Source organism: Dipodomys ordii, unplaced genomic scaffold, assembly GCF_000151885.1.
Source record: "Dipodomys ordii isolate 6190 unplaced genomic scaffold, Dord_2.0 Scaffold98, whole genome shotgun sequence".
NCBI lineage: Eukaryota > Metazoa > Chordata > Mammalia > Rodentia > Heteromyidae > Dipodomys > Dipodomys ordii.
In genome coordinates this window covers 3,527,944-3,553,684 of record NW_012267314.1, presented here as the reverse complement: position 1 = coordinate 3,553,684, position 25,741 = coordinate 3,527,944, and the positions used below count along the sequence as shown (strand labels likewise).

General features: G+C 43.5%; 1 protein-coding gene across 2 annotated transcripts in view; it reads right to left on the bottom strand.

Moving 5' to 3' along the window:
• The window catches only part of Syne1 (spectrin repeat containing, nuclear envelope 1), a 388,103-nt gene that overhangs the window by 10,612 nt on the left and 351,750 nt on the right, over positions 1–25,741 (bottom strand). For both annotated transcript variants that reach the window (XM_013026970.1, XM_013026971.1), the window contains 12 exons: positions 21,968–22,130; positions 19,504–19,691; positions 18,273–18,423; positions 15,779–15,961; positions 15,390–15,527; positions 13,638–13,829; positions 11,911–12,244; positions 9,050–9,192; positions 6,307–6,433; positions 5,642–5,841; positions 2,776–2,976; positions 1,252–1,380 (listed from right to left, as the gene is read on the bottom strand). In XM_013026970.1, the coding sequence (XP_012882424.1) occupies positions 1,252–1,380; positions 2,776–2,976; positions 5,642–5,841; positions 6,307–6,433; positions 9,050–9,192; positions 11,911–12,244; positions 13,638–13,829; positions 15,390–15,527; positions 15,779–15,961; positions 18,273–18,423; positions 19,504–19,691; positions 21,968–22,130 (2,149 nt within the window). The remainder of the gene's footprint in view (positions 1–1,251; positions 1,381–2,775; positions 2,977–5,641; positions 5,842–6,306; positions 6,434–9,049; positions 9,193–11,910; positions 12,245–13,637; positions 13,830–15,389; positions 15,528–15,778; positions 15,962–18,272; positions 18,424–19,503; positions 19,692–21,967; positions 22,131–25,741) is intronic.

Here is a 25,741-nt window from a genome sequence, read left to right as displayed (position 1 = left end):
TATCCTAAAATTACTTTGCAAAAGGCCTCTGAACCTTCTGATTCTGTTTACTCATGGGAGGAGGCCTATGTTTTCTATCCACAGTAACATCATTGGAAGATTTCTATTGGGTAATGGATGCAGAGGTATTTAAAGTACTATGCAAATGAAGCATACCATCGTCTTTTAAACAACAGAAAAAAAAACACCACACATGATTACCAGGAAATAGCAAAACTCAAGTATGTCTGACCAGACTGATATCTAATTAAGACTTTAAAAAAATACAAGGTAATTCATCACTCACAGCGTAATGGCAAAGGTTAAAACTGAGTAAAAATACAATTGTACAGCAATTTCCTCTTGCTTTCTATGACTTTCTAGTACTGAATTAAAAGCTAGTGATTGCTCCTTTAGGTTGTTAAGTGTTGAATGTGAAGACAGATCATTTTAAAAATACAGAAAGCTGCAAAAGACAAAACATTTTTTTCATTCTAATGGAGCTCAAATACTATTCTTTATCTTCTGTAAAATTCATTTGCATACACAGAGCACTATATCCCCCCCCAAGAATCTGCACAGTAACTTTGTTTGAATTTAGTGCATGAGACAGTATGATTTGTGCCCACTTATGACAATAAAGTAACCCTTCACCTTCCTTTTTTCCTAAGTTTTCAGGAACCATTATATTTAATTTATCATGAAAAGAATAATTTTAAAAAAAGAACGAAGAAAAGCTTAGTGCTTGTGGCTCATGCCGATAATCCTACCTATTCAGAAGTTGAGATATGAAGAATCACAGTTTGGGGCAAGTATGGGCAGAAAAGTTCAGTAGATTCCATATCTAAAGTAACTAGTGAAAAGCAGGGCTGGAGGTATGGTTCAAATGGTAGAGTACTAGCTTAGCAAGTGAAAAGTCCTTAGTTTAAACCTAAGTAACTCCTCCCCTCCCATAAAAGACTTAAATAACTATTTGGGCAGTTTTATAATCCTTTTACAGTTAGCTACAAACTATACTATTGAATTCAAATTAAAAATAAGGACAAGTTATCAAAAAGTGGTCTTAATAAAGACAAATTACTTGAAATTCAGGACAGATGTCTGTAACTGAACCAAGGCTAAAGCTGGCAGAAGGGGTGTAAGCATGGTCATTTTGCAGAGATTGGAAACTCTAAGGAATTAACTTAGAGGCTTAAATGAGAGGGTAAGAGACCAATGGTCAAAATATACACCTTTGCTAGAAATAAAGAGAGGCCCCTCCAGCATTCTTACCATGAGCTGTCTATGATGGTCCTGCAGTATCTCAGGATCAAGGTGAGACTCAATTGGGACAATTTCATTTTTCCTTCTGTCAATGTTCTCCAGCATGAGAAGCAACCCATGGCTCATTTCATGGAAATCCTTTGAAAATGCAAGAGTATAAAGTAACTATGAATAACTGAGCTTAATTTTCTTCTAGAATATATTACCATTCTTTCCAATAGCTCTCACTGGTGTGGACACTTCATTTTGTCCAATCAGATGAACAACAGGACCTGGTACTGTTACAATGATCAGAACAAAAGCATTGGTTCTATCCTTTGGGAAAACATGTAGACATAAAGTAAGTTGGCATCAAAAATATCTAACTTTTCCAAAGAAGAGTAGTGCTAACAGATATGCTGAAAGGAAGCAACTCTCTTGTGCTCTGTGTTTTCCCATCTTTCCCATATGTGAAGGTCTTGGCCTAATTTCCCTCTGTCCATCCATTTGCTCATTTATTCAATGCACAGGTACAGGGATCATTTTGGACAAGAAGAGCAAGGCAGGCTACTACACCTTCCCTATGCCATGGGGCTTAGAATATTTTCCAAACTCCCAGCTCAGACCTACAATTGGCTTCTCCATTCCTCATCACTTCCTGTTACACTCTGGCCTCTCTAGGTGCTTTTCTGTTCCTGCTTCTGGGACAGTTGGTGTTTCTCTTTCCCAGCAGTGTCTTTTCTATGTCAGCTCAAAGACCACCAGAACTGCTCTGGCCGCCTTCCTCAAGTGAGCTTACACAGTCACCCCTATCACCAGTGTCTGTTAAGCATCTTGCTTAATGATTACCTGGCAATTTATTTGTTTTGTCTTCCCAACAACGTAAGAGGTTATGCTGTATTTGACTGCTTGGTGTCCTGTCTAGCGTGCTGTGGAAACGTAGCAAATAATGGTGATATGGATGGATGAAGAAATATCTATGATGCTTACTTCATGTCCAAGAAATATTTGCCTACCTGCTCTGGCAGTGTGTTTTGGAGATGAGTGAAATAAACAAACGAGTCAAAGAAGGAATGGCAGGACAGAGACAAATAAGGGAATAGTTGTGTGTGTGTGTGTGTGTGTGTGTGTGTGTGTGTGTGTGTATGTCTTGAACTTGGGCATTTTCTCTTAGCATTTTTTGCCCAAGGCTGGAGCTCTACCACTTGAGTTACAACTCTATTTCTGGTTTGTTAGTGGTTACTTGGTGATAAGAGTCTCACAAGCTTTCCTGACAGGGTTGGCTTCAAACCATGATCCTCAGATCTCAGCCTTCTGAGTAATTAGGAGTCCAGGTATGAGCCACAGGTATCCAGCTAGGGAATAGTCTCTTTTTAGCCAGATGGAAAATGGACGAAAAGGTTTTGCATCCTGGTTCATCTCCAGGTTCTCCACTAAAATGGTAAGTCACCTCACTCAGACACTGATTTCAGGGAGCAAGCGAGTGTATCCTTCAAGTTAACTGTGGCGGTAAGGGTTTGGCACCAGGCACAATGTGTCCCCAGGCCCACCGACCTGGCACTGCATCAGAGCATCCTGCAGCAGGCTGCGCCAGTCCTCCAGCGAAGAGCAAACGCGGTCCCAGCGACCGTTCATCTGCGACAGGCGGTCCTGCAGGTCCCGGCTCTCCTTGGTGTCCGCCTGGGTGAACTCAGAGCTGCACAGGTTGATGGAGAGGATGATGGCCTTGCGGTGGTCCACGGCTTTCTGCAGCTCCTGCCGCGGTGGAGAATGCATTAAAAATAAATCCAAGTAGTCTAAGACTCTGCAAAATGTTTCAGTCAAAGGAGAAGATTCCTTAATTAAAACTGGCCTTCATAGGATGGCTAGACCAGAGACAGGAGGGTGCAGGTCACTGAGAATCACTCTGCAGTTAGAAGACACTGAGAATCTACCACTGGACCTCAGGGATGGGTTTTGAGGGATGGTTGAGATGGGATGATAGTGGAAATACTATAGCATTCACACACACACACACACACACACACACACACACACACACACACACACACATACAAATCTACATTTTTTTCTTGTTTTTTTTTTTTTGTGTGTGAGACAAGAGCTCGCTATGTAGCCCATGCTGACTTGAATGCTCAATCCTCCTGTCTCAGCCTCCTGTGTGCTGGGATTAGAGGTGTATACCATGCATGATTCCTGGGATACACCCACATTTGTCAAGAGTACATACGAACAAAGACTGACCATTAATTCATGACAACATTTGCGGAGGTTATGGAACTAGAGTTAAATATCAGATATGGACAGGATAAATAAAATGGAGGGGAGCTTTGCTGGAAGCAACCATCACCCTGCCCAGTGGCCCAAGAGACAGAGTAACTCAACACCATGCAAAACCAAACCGAACCAAATCAAATGTGGCTCTGCTAGTATTGAGCAAGAGGAACCTTGTTTAAAAAACACTTTTTTTTTTTTTAGTATACTCATCCTAGGTCACTAGAAAACAAATGGCTTAAGAAATGTGTGTTTCTTCTTGAGACCCAGTGAGCACCACCGTGTCTCAGGCCACATTCTTGGGATGGCAGAAAAATAAATAGGGATTTCCTGAGCTAACCTGTTTAGTCTGACTTCACAAATGAAACAGACAATCCTTTTATTTGTGCTGGTAGTGGAGCTTGAATTCAGGGCCTCATGCTCTCATTTAACTTTTTTTTTTTTTTTTTGCTAATGGCTACCACTCTACCACTTGAGACACACTTCAACTTCTGGGGTATTTTTTTGTGTGTGGTTCATTGTAGATAAGAGTCTTATGGACTTTTCTTCCCTAGCTGACTTCAAACCTTGATCCTCAGAGCTCAGCCTCTCAAGTAGCTCAGTTACAGGCATGAGCCACCGGTGCCCAGCTTTTACAACTAACCTTTGGCTTTATGCATTTCAGAGCTCAATTCTAAGAATTTGAACTCAGACTCATACATTAATTTTTTAAATAATCAAGTTCTGCTTCAAAATCCACAAGTATTTAAACAAGTTGGGGTGAACCCCAGAAATCCCAGAAATCTCCAAATCCCAACTATGCAAGCTGCATTTATTTATAGTTTCTCACTTGCAATTTCTTAAAAGTTTGGTTATATTCCCAGTGTGACGAATGCTTTCATTTATCAGCAGATTCTTGATGTTCTGTACCACAGAGAGAGCATAAGACGAAGAGATATTGTGGAAAGCACTTATTTATTCCAGCAATATATCAACAGAACACATAGGAAGAATTGGGGAAAGGTGCTGAGGAGAATGGCTCTCCCTACCCTTATAATATACTTCCTGATAATAATACTTCCAGGCGCTTATTTCTCTGCTTTCATCTCATGGGGTCTTAGATCCTGGCTAACACTTGTTTTATAACTATTTCAAGGAATTTGGCTCTAATGCAACACTAACTGAAGTCATTTAAAGACTACAGAGAAAAAAGTGTGTCATTACAAAGAGTCTGTAAATTGCATCTTTCATGCAGTATTGTTTCTGAAATTCCTGGGGTCGGGACAGATACTTTACCATAAGATGCAACTGTGGGGATAACTGTGGAGAAGGCTCATTTCTCTTTCTGAAAACGTAAAAGCAAGACAACACAACTGCCAATGGAATGCTACCAAAATATCAACCCCATTAAACAGCATATCCAAAAGGAACACAAAAGGCTCACACTTCATCCTGTGTCTGGAGATCTGGGGTAGTCATACTCTGAAAAATACATCTGATGTTCTACAAACAAACGAACAAACAACACCAGGAGCAGTCCAACAACTGATTAAAAAAACACGCTCTGAGACCATGCGATGCCCCCACGCTTTAACCTGTGAATGCAATTCAGGCCCAGGAGCATTTCCAAGACCTAGAGCTGGCATAAAGGCAGGCCATTTGTGCACGCCAAAACCAAAGGCAAAATGGCAGGTGCTTGACCACAAATAGTCAACACTTGTGTTTTGTTTTATTCCGTACCATAAAATTGCTATGGCCACCACAGTAGCCACATTCACAAGTGTGGACCATTCAAGGTCAAATGATTGCAACAGGTCGCCCACAAGATGACAGAGATACGGTCTTAGAAAGGATTTCTTTCCAGCTCTCGACAGAGATGTGCTGGACTTTAGTTAGATTTCCCTTACCAAGAGCTTAAATAGATCTCAGAGGTACCTAGACCTTACATGAAACTTTAACTGGTCATTCAATGGTAGATAAGGTGGATCGTTCTACAAGGAGTTCCATGCCTATGAAGCTGTGTCTATGACTCACTGGGATTTGGATGGCTGGGGCACAGTGAGCATTCTGGGTCGTCTTTGGTTGACGTTTCTCTGCTGCTATAGGTGGGGTTTCACAAGATGGGGGGTTCTGTTTGGCCCAGGTAGAAAAGGCAGGAGGCGGCTACCTTTAGCTTTTTGATCTGGAGCTCGATGGTCTGGATGTCAGTGCTGAGCTGCAGATGTTGCAGCCGGTCCAGTTCCTCCTCCGTCTCCCCGAGCCAGGCCCAGATGTTGTTCAGGTCAGAGTTGAACTGCTGCCACTTCTTCATCCTCAGGTCCTTGCTCAGGGCCTGAGCCTGCAGGAGCTCCCATCTGTCGATCACACCTGTCAGGACATGCGCACAACAGTGAAGATGTCTCTGTACCTGCCGTATTTAGGAAATGCTTTAAACATACATTGGTGATAAGCAAAGGAAAGCAAAGGGATTCCTCTGGGCATTTCTGTTGTCACGTGTAAACAGTTAGATGAGGGCAATGCATTTGCTTCTGTCATATTTATAGAGTGAAAAAAATGGATTTAATACTGTGCTGAGCTTTGTGAAATAAGCAAGCATGTGAATCAGTCTTTCATACAACAGGACAAGGTGCCTAGCTCCATTCAAGATGGCACATTATCATAAGTGAAGCAGCAGAAGCTCTCTGCCTCTTTCCTCCATCACAGAAGATCATTAGACCAAGTGAGAAGTTTCAGACTAGATTAGCAAGAGAACTCAATGGAGTGCGGAGATGTGCCCAGTCCCTCAGACTCTTGCTATTTCACAGTTATTTGAACAGAACAAAACACACTCACCAGCTGTCTGGGTTTCCGTACTGTTTAAGTTAACAAAGCCAGGAAAGTTCTCCTCTTCTTCCTTCAGTTTGTGCTCCAGTCTCCTCACTGAATCGATGGTGCCACTGCATTCACCAAGGAGTTTCATCTGTTTAGACAGGGATAGAAAGAGGGAGAGGGAGAGGGAGAAAGAGGGGGGAGGAAGGGAAGGAGAGTAGAGGGAGGAAGGAGGAAGGAAGGGAAGTCGCTATCAACTCATAAGCACTTTCTTGTGGTTCCTTAACAAGAGCAGTAACTGCATTCTACTTCCTCTTGCCACTCAACAAAATGTAAGTACAGCTTAGCTGGGGGCTCAGGCCTAGCTACCTAGGAAGCAAAAATGTGAGGAATCCTGGTTTGAAGTCAGAATAAGTCCATGAGCCTCATATCTCCAATTATCAGCAAAAGGCAGGAAGTGACATGTGGCTCAAATGGTAGAGTGCCAGATGTAGCACAAAAAAATTAAGAAAGAAAAAAGAAAAAGCTAAGCCTGAGACCCTGAATTCAAGCCTCAATATAGGTACACACATACAACAAAGTACAGTCTAAAAGCATGTAGGTCCACCAAGCAACAGTCATGAACACAAGCAGCAAACCCCCAAGGATATATTCACAACATGATTTTTTGTGTGTGCAAAACCCTCACATTTTCTTCTAAACTCCTGAATCAAAAGAGATGAAACCCATCCGGGTCTTCAAACTCAGAAGCCCACAACTGGCAAAACAATGTTTCATGCTTGGGCAAGTTTCTTCCTCATTTTCTTCCTTAAATTGAAATATGGAAGAACTAATATCCCACAAATCTCATGGGAATATTTCCATATTAAATAACTGTAATGTTTAAGAGTATAAAGCAATACTAAAACCAACTATTTTAGGAGAAAATTTAAAGCAAAGTCTAATTGGTATCAAAGGATTAAATTCTAAAAATCAAAGATATAGCTTCCAACTTCTCCTTTAATACCATCTATAGTATTAAAAGGTTAAGGTTAAAAGAACAAATAGCAGAGCATGGTGGTGTACACCTGTAATATTAGCTCTCAGCAGACTGAGGTAGGGGGGTTGAGAGTTTGAGGTGAGCCTGATAAAATCTTATATCATATCATTAAACAAAATAAAAGGTAACAAACAATTTCAAGACAATCCTGCTATTTGGTTCATAATGTTATCTCTCAAAGTCTTTAATAAATCCCAATGCTAGCTATTTGTATGTATGTATGTATGTGTGTGTGTGTGTGTGTGTGTATTTATGTGGTCATTGGTATTGAACTCAGGACCTGGGCTCTGTCCCTGAGCTTTTTTGCTCAAGGATAGCTCTCTACTATTGGAGCCACAGCTCCACTTCCAGTTTTTTTGTGGTTAATTGGAGACATGTCTCCCAGACTTTCTGTCCAGCATGGCTTCAAACTGCAGTCTTCAGACCTCAGCTTCCTGAACAGTGAGGATTGTAAGCAGGAGCCACTAGCACCTGGTATTTTGATTGCTTTTGATTGAAGTTAAATGAAATCACAGATGTAATTTCAGCAATCAGTATAGTCATTATAAAACTATCAGGGCAAGGGGCATGGTCAAATAGTAAAGTTCCTGCTGGAGTCCCTGAATTCAAACCCCAGTAACCGTACACACACACACACACACACACACACACACACACACACACACACACACATACACACACACACTGTACTTCACAAAAGGGCTTTCACAGCTGGGCACCAGTGGCTCATACCTTGCAATCCTAGCTAGTTGGAAGGCAGAGATTGGGAGGATCCAGTTTTGAGATCAGCTTAGGCATTACACATGAGACTCCTTCTCAACCACTAGCCAGGCACAGTAACATGCATCTGTCATCCTGGCTATTTACAAGGCTAATATTAGGAGGAGGATGGTTCCAGACCAGCCTCAGGAAGCAAAGTCTGTGAGACACCGTCATAGCAAATAGCATCTTGGTGTGGGGGCATGCACCTGTCATTCCAGTAATGGCAGGGGACAAAAAAGAGGAGGTTTGCTGTCCAGGTGTGTGTCCAAGCAGAAAGTAAGATTTTATCCCCACATAACCAGTATAAAAAGTGATGGTGGCATGGCTCATTAGTAGAGCACCTCTAACAAGCATCAGATCCTGAGTTCAAATCCCAGTGCTACCAAAACTAAATATTACACAATCCAGAGGTCAGTATAATAGCACTGTAAGTTATGAGTAGAATTGTTTTCTCCTCAGAAAATACTGAGATGTTGCCTGTGTAGGTGAGGTCTGGTTTGATGCCTAGCATTGCCAAAAACCAAAAATCAAAAGCCAACAAACATTCCCACAGTCATTAAATGAATCAAAAACCTAGGGAAAAAAACTGAAAAAAAATCCATTTCAGTAATCTATTAACTAAATCTCCTCTTCCAAGGTGAACCTTGGTCCAAATATTCTTACATAAATTTGGAAAAATGCCTAACGATACTTGGGAGCCAAGAACATTTTGCTTCATCCAACTAACATGGGTTGAGCAAGCACTCAGCGGAACAGGCCGGTGAGGACAATGGACTCTGGGGTCTGGAAACAGACCAGGTCATCTCCAACAGCACAAGGCTTTGTCTCGCACCACCATATTCATGAGTTCAAGGACACTGCGGTGTCTGGAGCACTGCTACAGCCCCCAGGGTGCAGACGGGCCATTCTTGGTCACACACCAGTGATCCAGGCACAGGTTGGGGGGATGAGGATCAAGACACTCACGTAGCCTTTGTAGCTGGAGTCTAGCTCCGGGCCCGTGGGAGCTTTGCTGCGGAAGGTGTTTTCGGCTGGCCGCATCTGGAAGCGGCCATCCTCTAGGGCTGTGTCCAGTTGTCGGATCTGTGACTCAAAGGCACCAGGATCTCCTGCAGTGTCAATCACACCCAGCATTACCACCCCAAGCCTCTGCCGATCACATGCGTTATTGCCCATACCGTGTGACTAATTGCAAGCTTGACATTGAAGAAGTTTCAGAAATTATTTCAGCTGGTAGCAGAGAAAGGATGAGTGGGAGGGGGGGTAATTAATTATGAAGCAGATTAAGTACCATAGATTCAGTGGGTTAGACGTTTAAAGGGTCAGATCGGGGAGTGTACGTGGCTAAAGGTGTCAGCAGGCTGGGTGTCTGTGATCCGTTCTGATTGGCCCAAAGCATCTGCCTCCTCCATGCAATCCGAGTGTAAGGAGTGGGAGGTTCTTCTGAATCAGGAAGCTCTGACTTGTCACGCTCTTTCTGTCACCTCTTAGCCAGCAGAAGAGGTTATGCTTTGTGTGTGTGTGTGTGTGTGTGTGTGTGTGTGACAGTACTGGGGTTTGAATTCAAGGCCCAGGCCCTGACTCTTAGCTTTTTTTCACTCAAGTCTGTTGTCGCGCTTACAGCCTGAGTCACAGCCCCACTTCTGGCTTTTTGGTGGTTAATTTGCTTGCTCCTATTTTCCGTTGCCAAGTGAGCATCAGCGCTAGAGCCTCAGCAGGGCTGAGTCCCACTGGACAAGCTGGGAGGTGACTTCCTTGCAATATTGATACAGAATTCTGAGGGACTGACCAGCTATTTTCTTTTTTCCTAGCACAGCAGGAAGAGAGGAAGGCTGGGCCTCAGCGTGCTTGAGTCCCAACAGCCATGAGAGATTCGGCAGTAGTGCTGAGGAAGGAGGCTTGTTATAGGAAAGAAAGAGGTGAGTGGCTGGAATTTTATGCCTACCAGAGGTATTTCTGATGGCATTTTCTGTGAGTTTTACATAGGCCTCGGGGCATTCGGGGATCACTATATCTGCAACGAGATCAGAGTCTTAAGTAGAAACATGGATTCTCCTGTGATAGGAAAAGAACTGTCCTTGGGAGAAATGAGGAAGTTAGTCATTGTAGACAGACAGCCCCTGGGCACACTGCGGCACACTCACACGCTCCCCTGACACTGACCCAGAGGGCTTGCTAGCCTGGAACAGTCATCCTCTTAGGACCCCAAGGGACGCTGGGTTGAATCATGCCCATTTACAGATGGGGAAACTGCCATCCACAGGCACGAAAGTTACTTATCCAAGTTTACACAGGTAGGAATTGACAGAACAGGGATTTTAACCCACACCTTTCTAAAACTGTGCTGTCTTCTGTATCTCCTTGTGAACAACGTATGTCATTTTAGAGGCTGAATACATTAGAACGGTGATGAACAGGCAAAATCAACCTTAACGCTAAACCTTACCGACACAAGATATCCAAAATATGCCATGCATTCGCATAAATATTATTATTTTGTTGCTTGCTTTGTGCAGTCTTTGGAATGAGTGCATGCCTGGAAGTGTACTTCCTATCTCCTGCCATCTCTACTGACACATTTTACTACACCATGGTCACCTGTGGCTATGTATAGATCAAGACAGTGCTACTGTTGATATCCCGGGCCTCTTACCGGGCTCTAGTGACAAGGAATTAGAAATGTAAGGCACGGTTTTTAGAACAATGTCACATGTTTAAGAATCCAGGTCTAACGCAGCAGAAACCCAGTATTAACTGTAGGCACTCCTCTAGTGATTCACAGGTGACACAAGTCAAATCACTTTTTCTATTGTGACACACCTTCTGTACAATACTTCTTTTCTATCCAACTCTTTACTATCTATGTTGCTGGATTTTTTTGTCCTCCTTGTTTCTTTCTAGATTCTTCACCTGTATCATTCCTTCCACCTACGCGGGACAATTATCATTTACATGTGGATAGATAAACTGCATTTCCAGGTCCAGGACTTGAGATTCATACTTTTAATCCTGGATTAGTGTGTCCAGAAATTCTACAACTGTCTGGAAATCAGGATGTAAACAGGAAAGCTCAGAAACCCCATCTCAACACCTGCCTCCCATCCACAACATTCTCTCCCTCTGTGGTCCTCAGGACAGAACCAACTGCATCTTTCACCACCTAGATGCCCATACCACAATGCCATTTCCACCTCAGTCAGTCCTCATGATTTCTACCCACCTTCAATTCTCTCTAGAACCACTGCCCTTTCTTCGTTCAGGCTGCCATCCTATCTCTGTCCTGGATTATACAACATTTTCATCAGAATTCTCTTGTTCTAACTATGCTCTCTTCGTACAGTGTCCACACAGTCACAACAACGTAAAACCATGCATCTGATCGCAACACCTCCCTCCTTAGACCCCCACCGTGGCTTCTTACTGCCTTCAGAACGACAGCCGAACTCCTCCCCATAGTGAAAAGGCCAATTCATGATCAGGCCCTTGTCCAGCCTTCAGTCTGCCCACTTGGGTGTTACCCAGCCTACCGCCTTGTCATTCTGGGCAAACTCCAGATGACTACAAGCACCAAGGTGAATCACCAAAGGTTGACTGGACTACCCATTCCTTTGTGCTTGACCAGCTGTTTATTCATCCCTCTGGTCTCAGCTCAAAAATGTCTCCCATGAAGCCTCTGTTCCCAGCGCCACGTTGGCACCCCCCATTTCCATTCTGCGCTACAGCACACGGCTATTCCCGTGCTGGCCATTTCATGGAAGCTGAGTCTGGCTAGCAGATATGGCTCTGGCACAGGGTTCATTCCCCCCACAGAACAGGCTTGTTCCTACCTGATAAGCCAACAGCTCCCCTGAGGTAGAAATCCTTGTCTTCCTGACCCTCCTCATCCTCAGAGGGCAGAGTTCTGGAGACCGCAGACTCCAGGTCACGACTGAGGTCATAGTCATGGTCCCACTCCAGGGGGATGGAGTCCACACTGGCCGGGGTATCACGTCCAGATCGCTCGCTCCGGAGAGGTTGGGGGAGTGAGAGGGAAGGGTTGGAGGAGGGCTGCGGGGAGGGCACACCATCTGCAGATGGATCTTGCCAGCGCAGGTCCGAGAGAGCTGCAGAGTCATCCAGCTCCATCTCCCGATCAGAGAGATCATGCTCATCATCAGGCAGCTAGACAGTTAGGAAGTGAAGCCAGCAGAATCACAACAGGGCTCCGAGACCCACAACCTCCCAGGTTCTGAATTCTCAAGGATCTCAAGCTCACTAGGCCACTGCCTACCAGGTGGGGATAAGTCTGAATGTCCCAGCAGCGAATACATAAGAAACTTCTCATCGCTTCACAGAAATCTTACAACATTTGTCTATACATGCTTCCATGGGAAGGGGGACTAATATTAAAGTCTCCTTCAAAGAACCATGTGAGAAGATTATATCATGTCAACAAAGATGGCCTAGTATCAGGCCGGAAACACAGGTACATGATGGCACATATCAGGAATAAGAAAAATAATATTCATAAACTTAAGCTCAAGCTGGGTGCTAGTGGCTCACACCTGTAGTTCTAGCTGCTCTGGAGGCTGAGATCTGAGAATTGTGCCTATGGCTGGCCCATGCAGAAGAGTCCCTGAGACTCTTATCTCCAATTAGCCAGCAAAAACCTGGAAGGGGAGGTATGGCTCAAGTGGCAAAAATGCCTAGTGAGAGCTTGAAGTTCTGAGTTCAAGCCTGAGTACTAACACAAAAACAAAACAAAACAAAATTAAACAAAAAAACCTTAGGTTGTTTTCTGTGCCTTATATTCCAGATATAAAATATATCTTATCACAAATCCTGTAATAACATCACTAGAGATGTGAGGTGATCATGGTGGTGATTAGAAAACACAGAAGAAGCCGGGCGCCGGTGGCTCACGCCTGTAATCCTAGCTACTCAGGAGGCTGAGATCTGAGGATCGTGGTTCAAAGCCAGCCTGGGCAGGAAAGTTCGTGAGACTCTTATCTCCAATAAACCACTAGAAAACCGGAAGTGGTGCTGTGGCTCAAGCGGTAGAGCGCTCGCCTTGAGCTGAAGACACAAGGACAGTGCCCAAGCCCAGAGTTCAAGCCCCACGACTGACAAAAAAAAAAAGAAAACATAGAAGAAAAAATATCCACCACAGATAAACTGTGACCTGAGCAACTGCTTACATGCTCACTTCATTTCCTTATTTCTTCTAGAAGCTCCTTCCTCTTCAAGGAAGGTATGTGCCAAGTACTTTTCAAAGCTTATATCTCTAACTATATCTATCTATCTATCTATCTATCTATCTATCTATCTATCTATCTATCTATCTATCTATCTATTATGTACATTGATCCAGCTAATGCTCAAAACAATTTTCTCTAACCAGGTATTATTGTGGTTTCGCTTATTTTACAATTGGAGAAACTGAGGCAAGAAAGGGGAATCAACTTGTCCAACATACCCAACCTAGACAGCAGAGTCAGAGATAACCTGGAATCCATACCTAAACAATTAATCCTCTCTAGATTCAATAATATTGAAAAAAATGTATTGTTCATACAGGCAAGCGGATGAGTTTCTTGTGGTATCTTTCCACACGCCCAAACACCTCCTGGCAGTAGCGCCGGAGCTCGTCCAGCTCCTCTTCGATGACGGCCGCATCCAGGGGCTCACTCTTTTCAATCAGCTGTTCACCTTGGGTCATTATCTGCTCAATCTTGTGGTGGTTTAATGAAATTTCCTGCTGGAAAGCCTAAGGGGACACCAATGCCACATGAACTTTTCAACTACGCCCAGTAACCTGACATCATTGTAAGTTGTGCGTTTCTCATGGCATTAGAAAATCCATGGAGGGGATATTTAATTTACCATCTACAATGACAAGCCAAGAGGTTATTTATTTCTTTATAAAGGAAATTGTAAATTCTGGAACCAGGAAACATTAGAAAAGAGCTCTGGGTAATAAAAGTTACCAATAGATAATGTGGGTTAGAGAATAAGAGGGAAAACATTCAACCTCACCACCAAGTGCATATGAATAGCATTGGTGATTCTTGCTTAAAAAAAAGTGGTGTGCTGTGAACACTTTGATTTATACCACACAATATAAATCCTACATCAAGCATGGACTAAAGGAAGTTATCCAAAGAACGATGCCACAAATTCTTCTGGAATGATTTTCTTGTTGTTTCAGGACTGAAGCATGAAAGTATAAAGTTAGGATTATTTGAGAAGCAAAGAATTCTGAGAAGAATACTTGGACTCATTCTAGGTGGTTCAAAAGAGTTAAACTCTGGGAATGAGATTCAGGTGATAAATTTGAATTCAATAATAGAAAAAATGCTGAAATAATAAGAAGAATAGGAGCAAACTTTAGAAGGGTCAAAATTTTCCAGTAACGAAAAAGACAGCCAGTGCAGGAAGGGAGGTTAGGGCAACAAGTTCTAAGATTCTTCCAGAGTCCAAAAAGAAGTTCAACTTGGTAGAAATGGCCTTTTGCAAGACCTGCATGCTGCTTTGTTTGGGGGATGATTTGGGGAACGGTGTTGAGTAGAGGGAGGAAGGGGAGGCACTGGGCAGAATGGCAGAATCTTACGATTCTTCCATCTTAATAATCTGCAATTAAGGGTAACTTTCTTATTTCATTACAACAACCCAAAGGGCAAAGGTACCATTTATATATCTATATATACATATCTATCTATCTATCTATATATATATTTAATTCATCTCTGAGGGGAATAACTCAGTAAGTAGCATAGTATGTGCCTTGCATATACTATGTCCTATCTTTAACCCCCAAGGTCCCCTCTCCCACTGCCCCAAATCTATCTATGTATATTATGGAAAGCTTCATGAACTACCTTGAAATTGTTCCACTTCTTCGATGCTCTTCCTTTTCAGAAATCCTTGTAAACAATGCACAGCCCTCCTATTTAAATTTCTAGCAAGTTGCGATGTTTGGATTATACAGTACAAGGGACAAAATGTATTTAAAACTGAGCTGGCATGTAAGAAGGAAGAATGTGTAGGATGAAATATTATCCTGAAACATGGGGGTCAATGAACTATTTGTAGGTCCCACAAACAAAACTAGCAGAAACACGAAAACAAAGGCCAGTCCCTCTCATCTGACTACCAAGTAAATATCTAGGCTGCTGAAACAATTAAAACAAATGCTTCCTGTCACTTTTCAGCCTTCATGAAGAACTGTTCTTAAAATAGTTCTTCTGTTCTCCACAAAAGGGTCCACAGATCTTGTCTCTCTGGGATTTCTTCACACCAGTCATTTGAAAATGAGCCATCCTATTACCTTGAGTTGCTTTATTTTAGCTTGAACATCACACTCAGAAAAATGTTCGATGTTAGTGAGCTGCAGATCCATTTCTGTTAACCAGACGAGAATGCTATCCCGGGCAGTCTCAAACTCCTCGCGCTGGCTAATAAAATGCTGGTGCAAGAGAAGGAAGAGAGAGAGAAAAAATATTAAAGTCCACGTGAGCCCAGCTGGCACGGCCACCACCAATGTTCTCTTGGGAAGTCGTTTTCTTAACACGTTCCTCTCCCCACTGCCTTGGAAGATCACTTGCCCCTCCTGCCACCCCAACTTCCACCACCACTGATTTCCCATCTCAGGACTGAGTGCAGGGAGCCTGCCCCTGCCCGCTGGACCTGTCAATCATAGATGAGGAGTCTGAAAACCTTGAGTCTGCGCAAGATGGACGTGACACGCTTTTGCAGGTTGTCCCATCTCTGGTTGCCTTCGTGGACCATCTGTTTGAGGCTGCAGGCGGAATCCGTGCGGTTCTCTCTGGCCAGGCGGCGGTACTGCTTGTTGATCAGCTCCAGCTGGGTTAGGCTCTCGTGGACCTGTCGCTGGAAAGCCTGGGGATGCAAAAGGGAAGTGAGTGAGGGGTTGAGGAGAGTTCCCTGCCGGTTTTCGGTTTCCATACTGTAGTGCCGAAGACAGAAAGGCCTGACTATAGCCAGAGGAGAAGGGATCGCCTAAGGACAGTATGACCCTATAATTCACCTTGCAAGAGCAAAGTCATCACTTTGGCTGAGGGAAGGGGAGGGGAGGTTGGATTCATCAAGAACATGAAAGAGCCAGATGCCCGTGCCTCACACCCGCAATCCCAGTTACTTGGGAGGTTGACACTGTTGATTCAGATTCCAGGCCAGTGTGGGAAGAAAAAGGTCCTTCGCTCCCATCTAAGAGCTGGACTCAGTGATACATGACTGTCATCCTAGGGAAGTCTGACAAAAGCAGATGCTGCCCAGATGTGTGCCTGTGCAGGAAGCAAGATCACATCACAAACTAAGGAGCAAAAACTCAAGCCTGAGGCGTGGATCAGCAGTGAGAATTCCTGCTTAGCCAGCACAAAGGACTCAACCTCAGAGAGAGAGAGAGAGAGAGAGAGAGAGAGAGAGAGAGAAAGTGTGTGTGGGGGGGAGTAATAAATTCTTGTATTTACAAATAAATAAATACATATATATATATTCAAACATGCATGTATACACATATAATTCATGTTTTATTTTATTCATTTATTTTATTATATGGAATTACTGAAATTTGAAAAGAAGGAAAGGAGAGAAGGAAGGGAGAGAGGGAGAGAAGGAAGGAAGAAAGGAAGGAAGGAAGGAAGGAAGGAAGGAAGAAAGGAAGGAAGGAAGAAAGGAAGGAAGGAAGGAAGGCAGGCAGAAAACACTTCAGTAAAATACAGAGGGAAAGCGGGAGAAAAATGAGGGAAGGGGTAACAAGTTAGACAAGAAATGTAATCACTACCTTACTTATGTAACTGTAACCCCCTCTGTACATCACCTTGACAATAAAATTTAAAAAAAAAACTCTCCTAGACCACATGCTATTAAATGAACCAAATCAAGAATAATATTCAATAATTTGACTGGCAAAAAAGTAAATATGTCTCTTTTCCCAGCTTTACTTCCCCTGAATTCTTTTATATGATTTATGAATGACTGTAATACTAGTGCTACACCAAAAGTTTTACAAATAATTAATTGGACTCTATACTCATCTACATGCTCCCAGGTTTGTTTTGATTGGGTCATGACACTGTTTATATGCTATCACATATCAGCCTTGTAAATGACTTTCCTTCTCAACGTTGCTTTAAGAACTTCTGCTCAATTCAATCTTCATCCCCCACCCCGAAGGAATTCTGTAAGACTATTCTTGCCTATTGGGGTGATGGGACATTGCACCCCAGCACAACCGAGGCCCTCCAAAATATTGGTAGAATTCACCAGGTTCAGGACTTTGTCCTTAAGCAAAAAATTTGTCTCTGCAAATTATTCCTACTCCTGAGAACATTAGCTGCATGATTAAGGATGCCTGATAAAACCAGTCACTGTAGAAGATGAGCATATAGGTAACTTTTGCTATAAAATCTGAGTCTAAAATATCACCAAGGAGGATTTAATATAATCCGCTTTGTAGTATAAGCCAATTAGAACGACTGACCTTTCTGAAGCTGAGTGTAACAGACAGAGCAGGGCCACTTCCCCTAGCACCAATCTTTCAGTGTAGGCTGACCTCAGTGCACTGCTGTTTACTGAGGCTTTTCCTAGAACTTTTCCAAGGAAAGGTATTTTTTTTTCTGAACTTGTGTGATGTAGTTTACATCATTCAACTCAGAATGACATTTATTTCAGGGTCTAAACATGCTGCTATCCATATTGCTCTCCATTTATGACCCCTCAAAATTTATCCCCCGCCCAGGAAGCCTCAGTAAATGTGTCTCCCTCCTTCTTTCTCTCTCCCTCCTCTTCCTACTCCTTTTCCTTCTCTTCCTTTTCTTCCTTTTATTTCTTCTAGCCCACCCTCCCCCCTCTCAACCTGTTATCTGCTACATAGTTCAAGATGGCTCTCAATTTTCTCTCCCTATCTCCCAAAGGCTGCAATTACAAGCACAAACCACCAGGCCCCAGCTGGAATTTCTCTGTATTACTACTTTATTTTCTAATTCTTGTTAATCTTACAGTGAAGGCTTCGTTCACAGCCTCCTCCGCCTGCTTAAAAAGGCAATATTAAGGGTGGCCACCAAGTGATCGGCCAGCGATGTCAATAAATAACGCATAGGCGGACAGTCAGTTCATGTCTTGGAGCACTGACCACAGTTGGTTACTCTCAGAGCAGAAAATGCATCCAATATTTGGAGCTATAAATCACCTCAAATTTCTTTAGTTCTTCCTTGGCAATGGTATAGAGCACCCCAGAAGAGCTGGGGAAAGCAGCTGTCCTTTCTGAAATCTTCAGCCAATCTTCAAAACGAGAATAGTCATCCAAAAACTTCTGCCACAATCGCCACGTCTCTTCAATTCTGAGACAGCAAATGAAAGAACAGATTCGCATTATTTAAGACTGTACTCCACAGTGCTGTCCAATGCCTGCCACGGGATTAAGAGTGCCCAAATAAGCAGCTGCATGCCAAACAATAACTGTGCCTTGAGCCGAACTGACCAGAGAGAGAGAGAGAGAGAGAGAGAGAGAGAGAGACAACTGTGTGAGCTAAAATAAAACAGCTGTTTCCCCCCCACACACATGTCCTGCAGTGCTGGATTTGGAATTAACTCAAATTGAATATTATAAGTGCAGTACATGAATTCTCCTGGTTGTTTCCAAGGAAATACAGCATGCTAGTGTACCCTCAGGCCTGTGTTCTACAGGAAGAAACCTTGGGGCTGGAAAATTCATTGAAGTCCGGCATCAAGGCCATCCACGACAAATATTGGGCTTTCTAGAGATGCCGGGCTTTCGAGAACTGCCAGGGAGCACAATGATTTTATTTTGGGGCATTATGATAATTTTGGAATGACACGTCATGATTTCTTTTACCATTTTAAATTATAAAGGATGAACGTGTGTGTGTGTGTGTGTGTGTGTGTGTGTGTGTGTTGATGTGAGTACTAGGGTTTGCACCCAGGACTTTGTGAATGCTCTGACTGGATTTTTTGTTGTTGTTCAAGGCTGGCACTTTACCACTCACTTGAGCCAGAGCTCCACTTCCATACCTTACTGGTGGCTCATTGGTGATAAGAGTCTCACAGACTTTCCTGCCCAGGCTGGCTTTGAACTGCAATCTCAGCCTCCTGAGTAGTCAGGATTACAGGCAGAGCCACGGGTATGTAGTTCTTGCCTGATTTTCAATAAAGGAATGGTACTCTTTTCAGAACCACAAAGTCTGTCATGTTAACCTGTGTGGCAAGGACATATTTTTACGTTTTGATCAGATCAGATGTAACTTGGCTTTAATATGTATGTAGTATCTTTAATCTTCTTATTCTCTCTCCTGAACCCAGGTGGTAGCAATGGGAGAAGACAATGCTGTTGTCACCAAAGGGGAATACACAGTGAGCCTGGGAACGGTTTTCCACCCTCCTAACCACCCAGGGCAGCTCACTTGAGCCTCCTCTCCATGGACATGGCACAGATGTTTCTCCAGCGCCGGTCCAGGTTGCGCGTGGCCTGCTGGATGGAGTCACACTCGGCGTCGGTGGCGCAGGCATCGCAGTCGTGGAGCAGGACCTCGCACAGGTTGAGGACGGAGGCCACGCCCGTGCTGTGCTTCTCTATGTCCCTCTGCAGCTCCTGCATGGGAACACGGAGCGCTGGACTGAAACACCATTACATCCGTGCAGGTGCAAGAGACCACAGCAGTGCTCCCGGATGGCTGCATGGCCAGCCTGACCCCAGACTTGTTTTTCATTTCCTTGAATAACAGGAAGTTTCTGGAACCTCGCTTATGAAATCTGGCAAGCTTGTGGGGTTGGGAAGGTGGCTCAGTGGTAGTGTGCTTGCCTGGCATGCATGAGACCCTGGGTTTGATTCCTCAGCACCACATAAGCAGAAAAGGTCAGAAGTGGCACTGTGGCTCAAGTGGTAGAGTGCTAGCCTTGAGCTGAAGAGCTGAGGGACAGCGCCCAGGCCCAGAGTTCAGGCCCCACGACTGACAAAAAAATAAATAAAATAAAAAAGAAATCTGGCAAGCTTGGTGGTACAGGATGAGAAAAATGGATCTAGAAATACTTTGGCTATGTGAGCAATTAGAAAAATACAAATACAAGCAGAATAGTTGAGGCTCGGGATGAAGCCAGCTTCCTTCTTTTATGACTGAGGGCTGAGTCACACTCTAGATTCTACTGATCCATTGCTTTCATTCAAATTAATCAATCCATTCATCAGCTGATCGATCAGTGGATTCTATCTGCCCCTGTTAACAGCTGGGGCTCCAGGGTTGAGATTTAAGCTTCGGAGCTCTGTGAGCTGTTCTAAATTGTGAGTTCCACCATGGTGGAAAGCAGTAGATCTATTTATTCTATGATGATGATATTATTAGCAGCAGTCTCCTCGGAGGACAATTTAACATGTAGCACAGAAATAGAGAGGTCACGATTAAAAATAAGGAATTGAATTTCCCCCAACTTCCCTATGTGCACCCTTCATGTTTACAGCATAGAATATACACACACGCTAGTCATTATTTTCTCCATTGTCTTTCTATAGTCCACATCTACAGTGTCTCCACAAAGCCCCATGTGTTACAGCCTTGCCCCACAGCCTCTGGTGCTACTGGAAGGCCAGTGGGTCTGGTGGAAGGACGGCAAATCTCTGGAAGAGAGAGTGTCCTTAAGGCACTATTTAAAGCCCAGCCCCTTACATTTCTCATTTTGTTGCATTCTGGCCCCCAGGAGGTGAACGCCATGGTATAGAGCTGCCACAAACCCAAAGGAACCAGGGCCAAGCAGACAGAGATGAAGCCTCTGACACCATACATGGAAATAAACCTTTTCTCCTAATTAGCAGATTCGCTTAGGTACTTTTTTTAAACAATGCGTGAACATGGACTAGCACAAGCTTTTGACTAGGTTTATTCTAAGTCAAAGTTCCATTGCTAAAAGTGAGATGTACAAGTATCATTTTCTGACTTGCTTATGAACGATTTTCAATTTTGTGGGCGCTAGTTCTCAAATTTCCCCAGCTTCTCTCTTGTTCTAACAACTCTTCAACCTATTCAGAAGTCTAGGATTTATATTTTCAGTGTGATTCCTTCTATTTATCTCTTTAATATCATTTTCTGAAGTCTGTGAGAAGACTGACTTGTGGTTGAGTATATTAGTTATACTTTAAACATTTTGGAGTGTTTATAGATATTAGAAGATAAATTCTCTTAAAAATATCTCTATTTTTGTAAGTAAATTTAGTTCAACTCTTCAACATAAGCTCATTCCCTTATGTTGAAGAGTATATCAAGGGACTGATAACTTTTAATATATATTACAAAAGCTAGCCTGAGCATGTTCACAAAGACAAAGATTAAAAAGATTGGTTACTATCAAATAAGATCCTCACATAAACCCAAGATCTTCCTGTAAGGATCTACATTCGCAACTCAGGGTAGGTGATCTATTAAAACCACGTGTCCAATCCTTTTTGCTTGAACTATTTTTCAGATAGGATCTAATGATATTTGCCTGGACCATGATCTTCCTATTTCTGCCTACTGCATAGCTGGAATCCTAGGTGTGCATCACTATGCCGGGCTTGATCTTTGAGCCATAGGAAGTTTCGCTAACTTTTTGCCTAGGCCGAGCTCTCATGATCCTTTTGATCTCTACCTCTCAAATAGCTGGGATTATAAACATGTACCACTACACGGGTTATTTATTTTAATCGACTGACTCTGCCCAGGCTAGGGAGCTGGAAAAAAAATTGACCTCTAATATTCCTACATAAATCCATCCATTCTCACCCATCCTGCCTTGCTTCCTCTTGATCCTCCATCCCTCCACCACCTCACACACACACCCGATATCCTGGCCAGGACCACAAGCATCGGAGAGCTGTCTAATGTTTTTCAGATTTACCTGTTGTTCATTCAGCTTCTTCTGTATTTCTTCGGAGTTACAGGAATCGTAGACGATGGGCTTGGCCAGCTCTGACTCGATGTGAGCCAGCCATGTCCGCAGGCTGCTCATGTTCTTATCCAGCTGCTGCACGGCCACCAGCGTCTCCTTCAGCTTTTTCACCCTGTGGACGGAGAAGGTGAACCTCCAGTGTGCCTGGCGTGGGTGAGGGGCCTATTCCTGTTGCCTCCACTGGTGGAAGCACACATTGGGTCCCTCGCCAAGGCACCCAGAGCCTTCCTGACTCAGTCACTTGCTGCGGCTTTGGCCAGGAGGAAGAACCTCCCTGTGCCTCTGTTTCCCTATCCACAAAGTGAGGATTTCATAGCACTGGTCCTCAGATGGTATGATATGAGATAGAAGGAGATGACGAGGAGGAGGTTTCCATTTGAACAACTTTTGGAAGCTCCCAAATTCTTGGGATCAAGACTGCACTAAGTTTGGGTTTTTATGTGCCTGTGAGACTTGGTAGAAAAAATTGGAATGCATTTCTAAGGTGCAGAAGAGAGCAATCAGCTAACACCATGTGCTTTGGATGCTCAGCTTAGAGGGGACCCCGGAGAGGGGCTTAGACTGTGAAGCAGGAATTTTGAAAGGTAGATTCAAGCCTGGTGCCAGTGGCTTACGCCTAAAACAGTAGCGACTCAGAAGGCTGAGATCCAAGGATTGCAGCTCAAAGCCAGTCTGTGAGACTCTTATCTTTAACGAACCAGCAAAAAGCCAGAAGAGGAGCCGTGGCTCAAGTGGTAGAGTGCCAGCCTTGAGCCCAAAAGCTCAAGGACCATGCTGAGGCCTTGAGTTCAAGTCCCAGCATTGGCGCATGAGCATGCACGTGCATGCATGTGCACACACACACACACACACACATACACACACACACACACACACACACACACACACACGGTTAATTCAAGGAGGGATCACAGACTAAGATAAAAGTAACAGAAAAGGAGCAGGAAGGCCTGAAACAGGAGGGTCAAGAGAAACATTGGTTAGTGTGATCAAAAGGCACCTGAGCCACAGTCTCCTGAACCGATGCCAATAATTCCCCAGCCCCAATCCACTACCTACTGTGTCTGAACTGGCCTGGGACTGTCCACGCTGTGCAGGCTCTTCAAGTGATTCTGACACTTGCTAACGTCTGACAAGGAATGCTCGCCCCTGCCGCAGAGAGACACAGCACAGTGAGGCCTAGAGAGGCCCTGGCGCCTGACAGGAAGAAGGCCGAGAGGCTGTGAGGGAGTTTCTCACAGGCTGTGGACACATAGACAGATTGCATCCAGGCTCTGGAAGATGCTTATGGTAAAGAAATGTGTGACTTATTTTAGAAACATGGGCCATGACCATGAGTGACAATGACATGGAACTTCCAGAATGATCTCTGTGCAAAGAAAAAATGAGTTTTTATTTGATGAGATAAATGTAATTTAGTACTTGGAATAGCCTTATAACAGTTTTAGACAGAGAAGCAGTCAACTAGAGAAGAAAGATGAGGACTTATTATAATTGAAGTATGTGTGAAACAGGGAAGGGGAGGCAGGGGTGGACACATGGGTTGAGGGTACACACGATCAAGGTCACACAAGGTCAAGGGCACACAAGTGAGAGTGTGTACATCAGTCCTGAGGACACTTCCCAATGTGAGCAGAGCGTGAGAAGGTGTTTGTGATGGATACAGTGGTGCTTTTGACTGTGTTATTATCAGGTAATTGTTACTATCAGGTTACTATCAGGTATTGATGATCTGTTCTGGTGGGCTGACATGACTGAATGCACATAGGTTGCTCTAAACCGAAAGGTCGTCGTGATATATGATTAACAACTTCACAACAGTTCTACCTTTAATCCACAAGCCCTCCTGTTGGTTGAGGAAATAGGCCAGCTTAGTTTCATTGTTCTTAATATAGGTAAACAGCAGATAAGCAAAGAATGTCATCTTGGCCTACTTGAAGAGGTTGAAAAAGAATGTCAAGAGCGACAGGATTTTTAAGACTGTGGGGATGGGACGCATTTTAAGGGGATTCTTCAGTAGAATGTTCTCAGCTGCTGATAGCTTACACTCACAATCATCAGGATTTCCCATCTCTACTCTGTGGCAATGTTAAGTGAATCCTTCTCAAAGTGGGATGTAGAATTGGTCGAGGGTGCTTTCAACCCTCACGTGCAAGCTCCCAGCTCTGTCTCCCCAGCCCAGATATTCCTGACAAGCTTCTCTACTCTCAAGAACATGTATCATCACTGAAGCATTCTGATCGTTTTTATTTCTAATTCCTTAAAATTGATCTAATCCCTTCTCTAATGGTTTTTGGTCAATTAGTGCTTCTCTCTCAAATGAAAAGGCAATCCCAAGGTGACTTTTCCTCTTTGAGATTGTTCTAAAATCAGTGTCACACAATTGCTGCTGAAGAGATTTTCATCATGATCAGCTAAGCATCCTCGCTGTATTTGATTAGTTATAATAGCAACACCCACATGCTAATCACTTTTGTAATTTGTGAAAGCACTCTCAAGTGTGTTGAGAATTCTTTTGTAAAAAAAAAAACCTATGGTCTTAAAAAAATTACATTCGTATTGCACAATGTATTCTGTTGATTGGTGATGAAACTGTTGCTATGTTTATCATGACTCACAATTTCACTCAAGATAAGAATTCCCTGATTAGCTTTAGAAGCTCAAGGCATATCCAGCCCTCTTTGGCCCTTGATGGTGGTGACCCTGAACAATATTTCCAAGACCTTTCGCATACATCTGCTCACATTTCTCTCATTCATAAGGGCACAATTTTGGAGGAGGGGGTTAGGTCATCAGTTAGTGAATGACAGTTTCAGAACGGATGCTGGATACGTCCTTTTGCATCCAATGGCATATTTGCACAGGATTATGGCACAGAGGTGGACATCAGCAGGACCTTCCTTGGCCATGTTGAATGGCTTTGAGAACAGAACTAGAGGGTGGCACCCAGCACTGAGATGTCTGTCCTGATTTGCCCTTCGAAGCAGGTCCTCCCTGCAAGCTCTCCCACCGCACCAGCTTCCTGCCCTCAGACTTGGGGAAGTCAGAACGCTGACTGTGGTTTGGAATGGGGTTGTATTACAACCTCAAGGTATTGTGAGGGTTCAGGAGAAGCTGCAGTGTTTGTTTCCTGTCTCCCCGGACTGCAGTCCCCTGGGGTTACTGTGGCAGTCTCCTCTATAGTAAGTTCTTTAGAAAGCTGAATATGAATGTCTACATTTGCTTCTCCTGCTACATATGAAGCTCAGTGTTTAGTTTAAATCTGGATGTTGCTCAAAGGCCTATCAACCACGAACAATTAGTTGATGTAAAATATTTGTAGTAAACATTTTAGTGTAAAAGTGTTCAACTTGATATTAATATATTCTTCCTCCCTGTAGGTCTAAGAGTTGCAAATGGTCTATTCATCAAGTAATAAAATGCATTCATTTTCCTGACTCAAAGCTGATAAATATCAGCCAGAGACCCACAGCACAAAGGGATGTGAGTAAACATCTTCTTTTGGGCTATCTATACCAGGAAAATAAATGACAGGATTAGCAATCTTATATACTGAATGAATTCCAAATCAGCATGGTTAGTGTGTAATGTGTCAGGGGCATCGTGACACGGAAATGAATGCTCATCCAGTTCATTAGAGACAAGTCCGTCTTTCAAAGTGACGTGTAAATTTAGTAAAGTCCATGGGGGTGAAGAGTTAAGTGGTTCTTATGATTTTAAGGA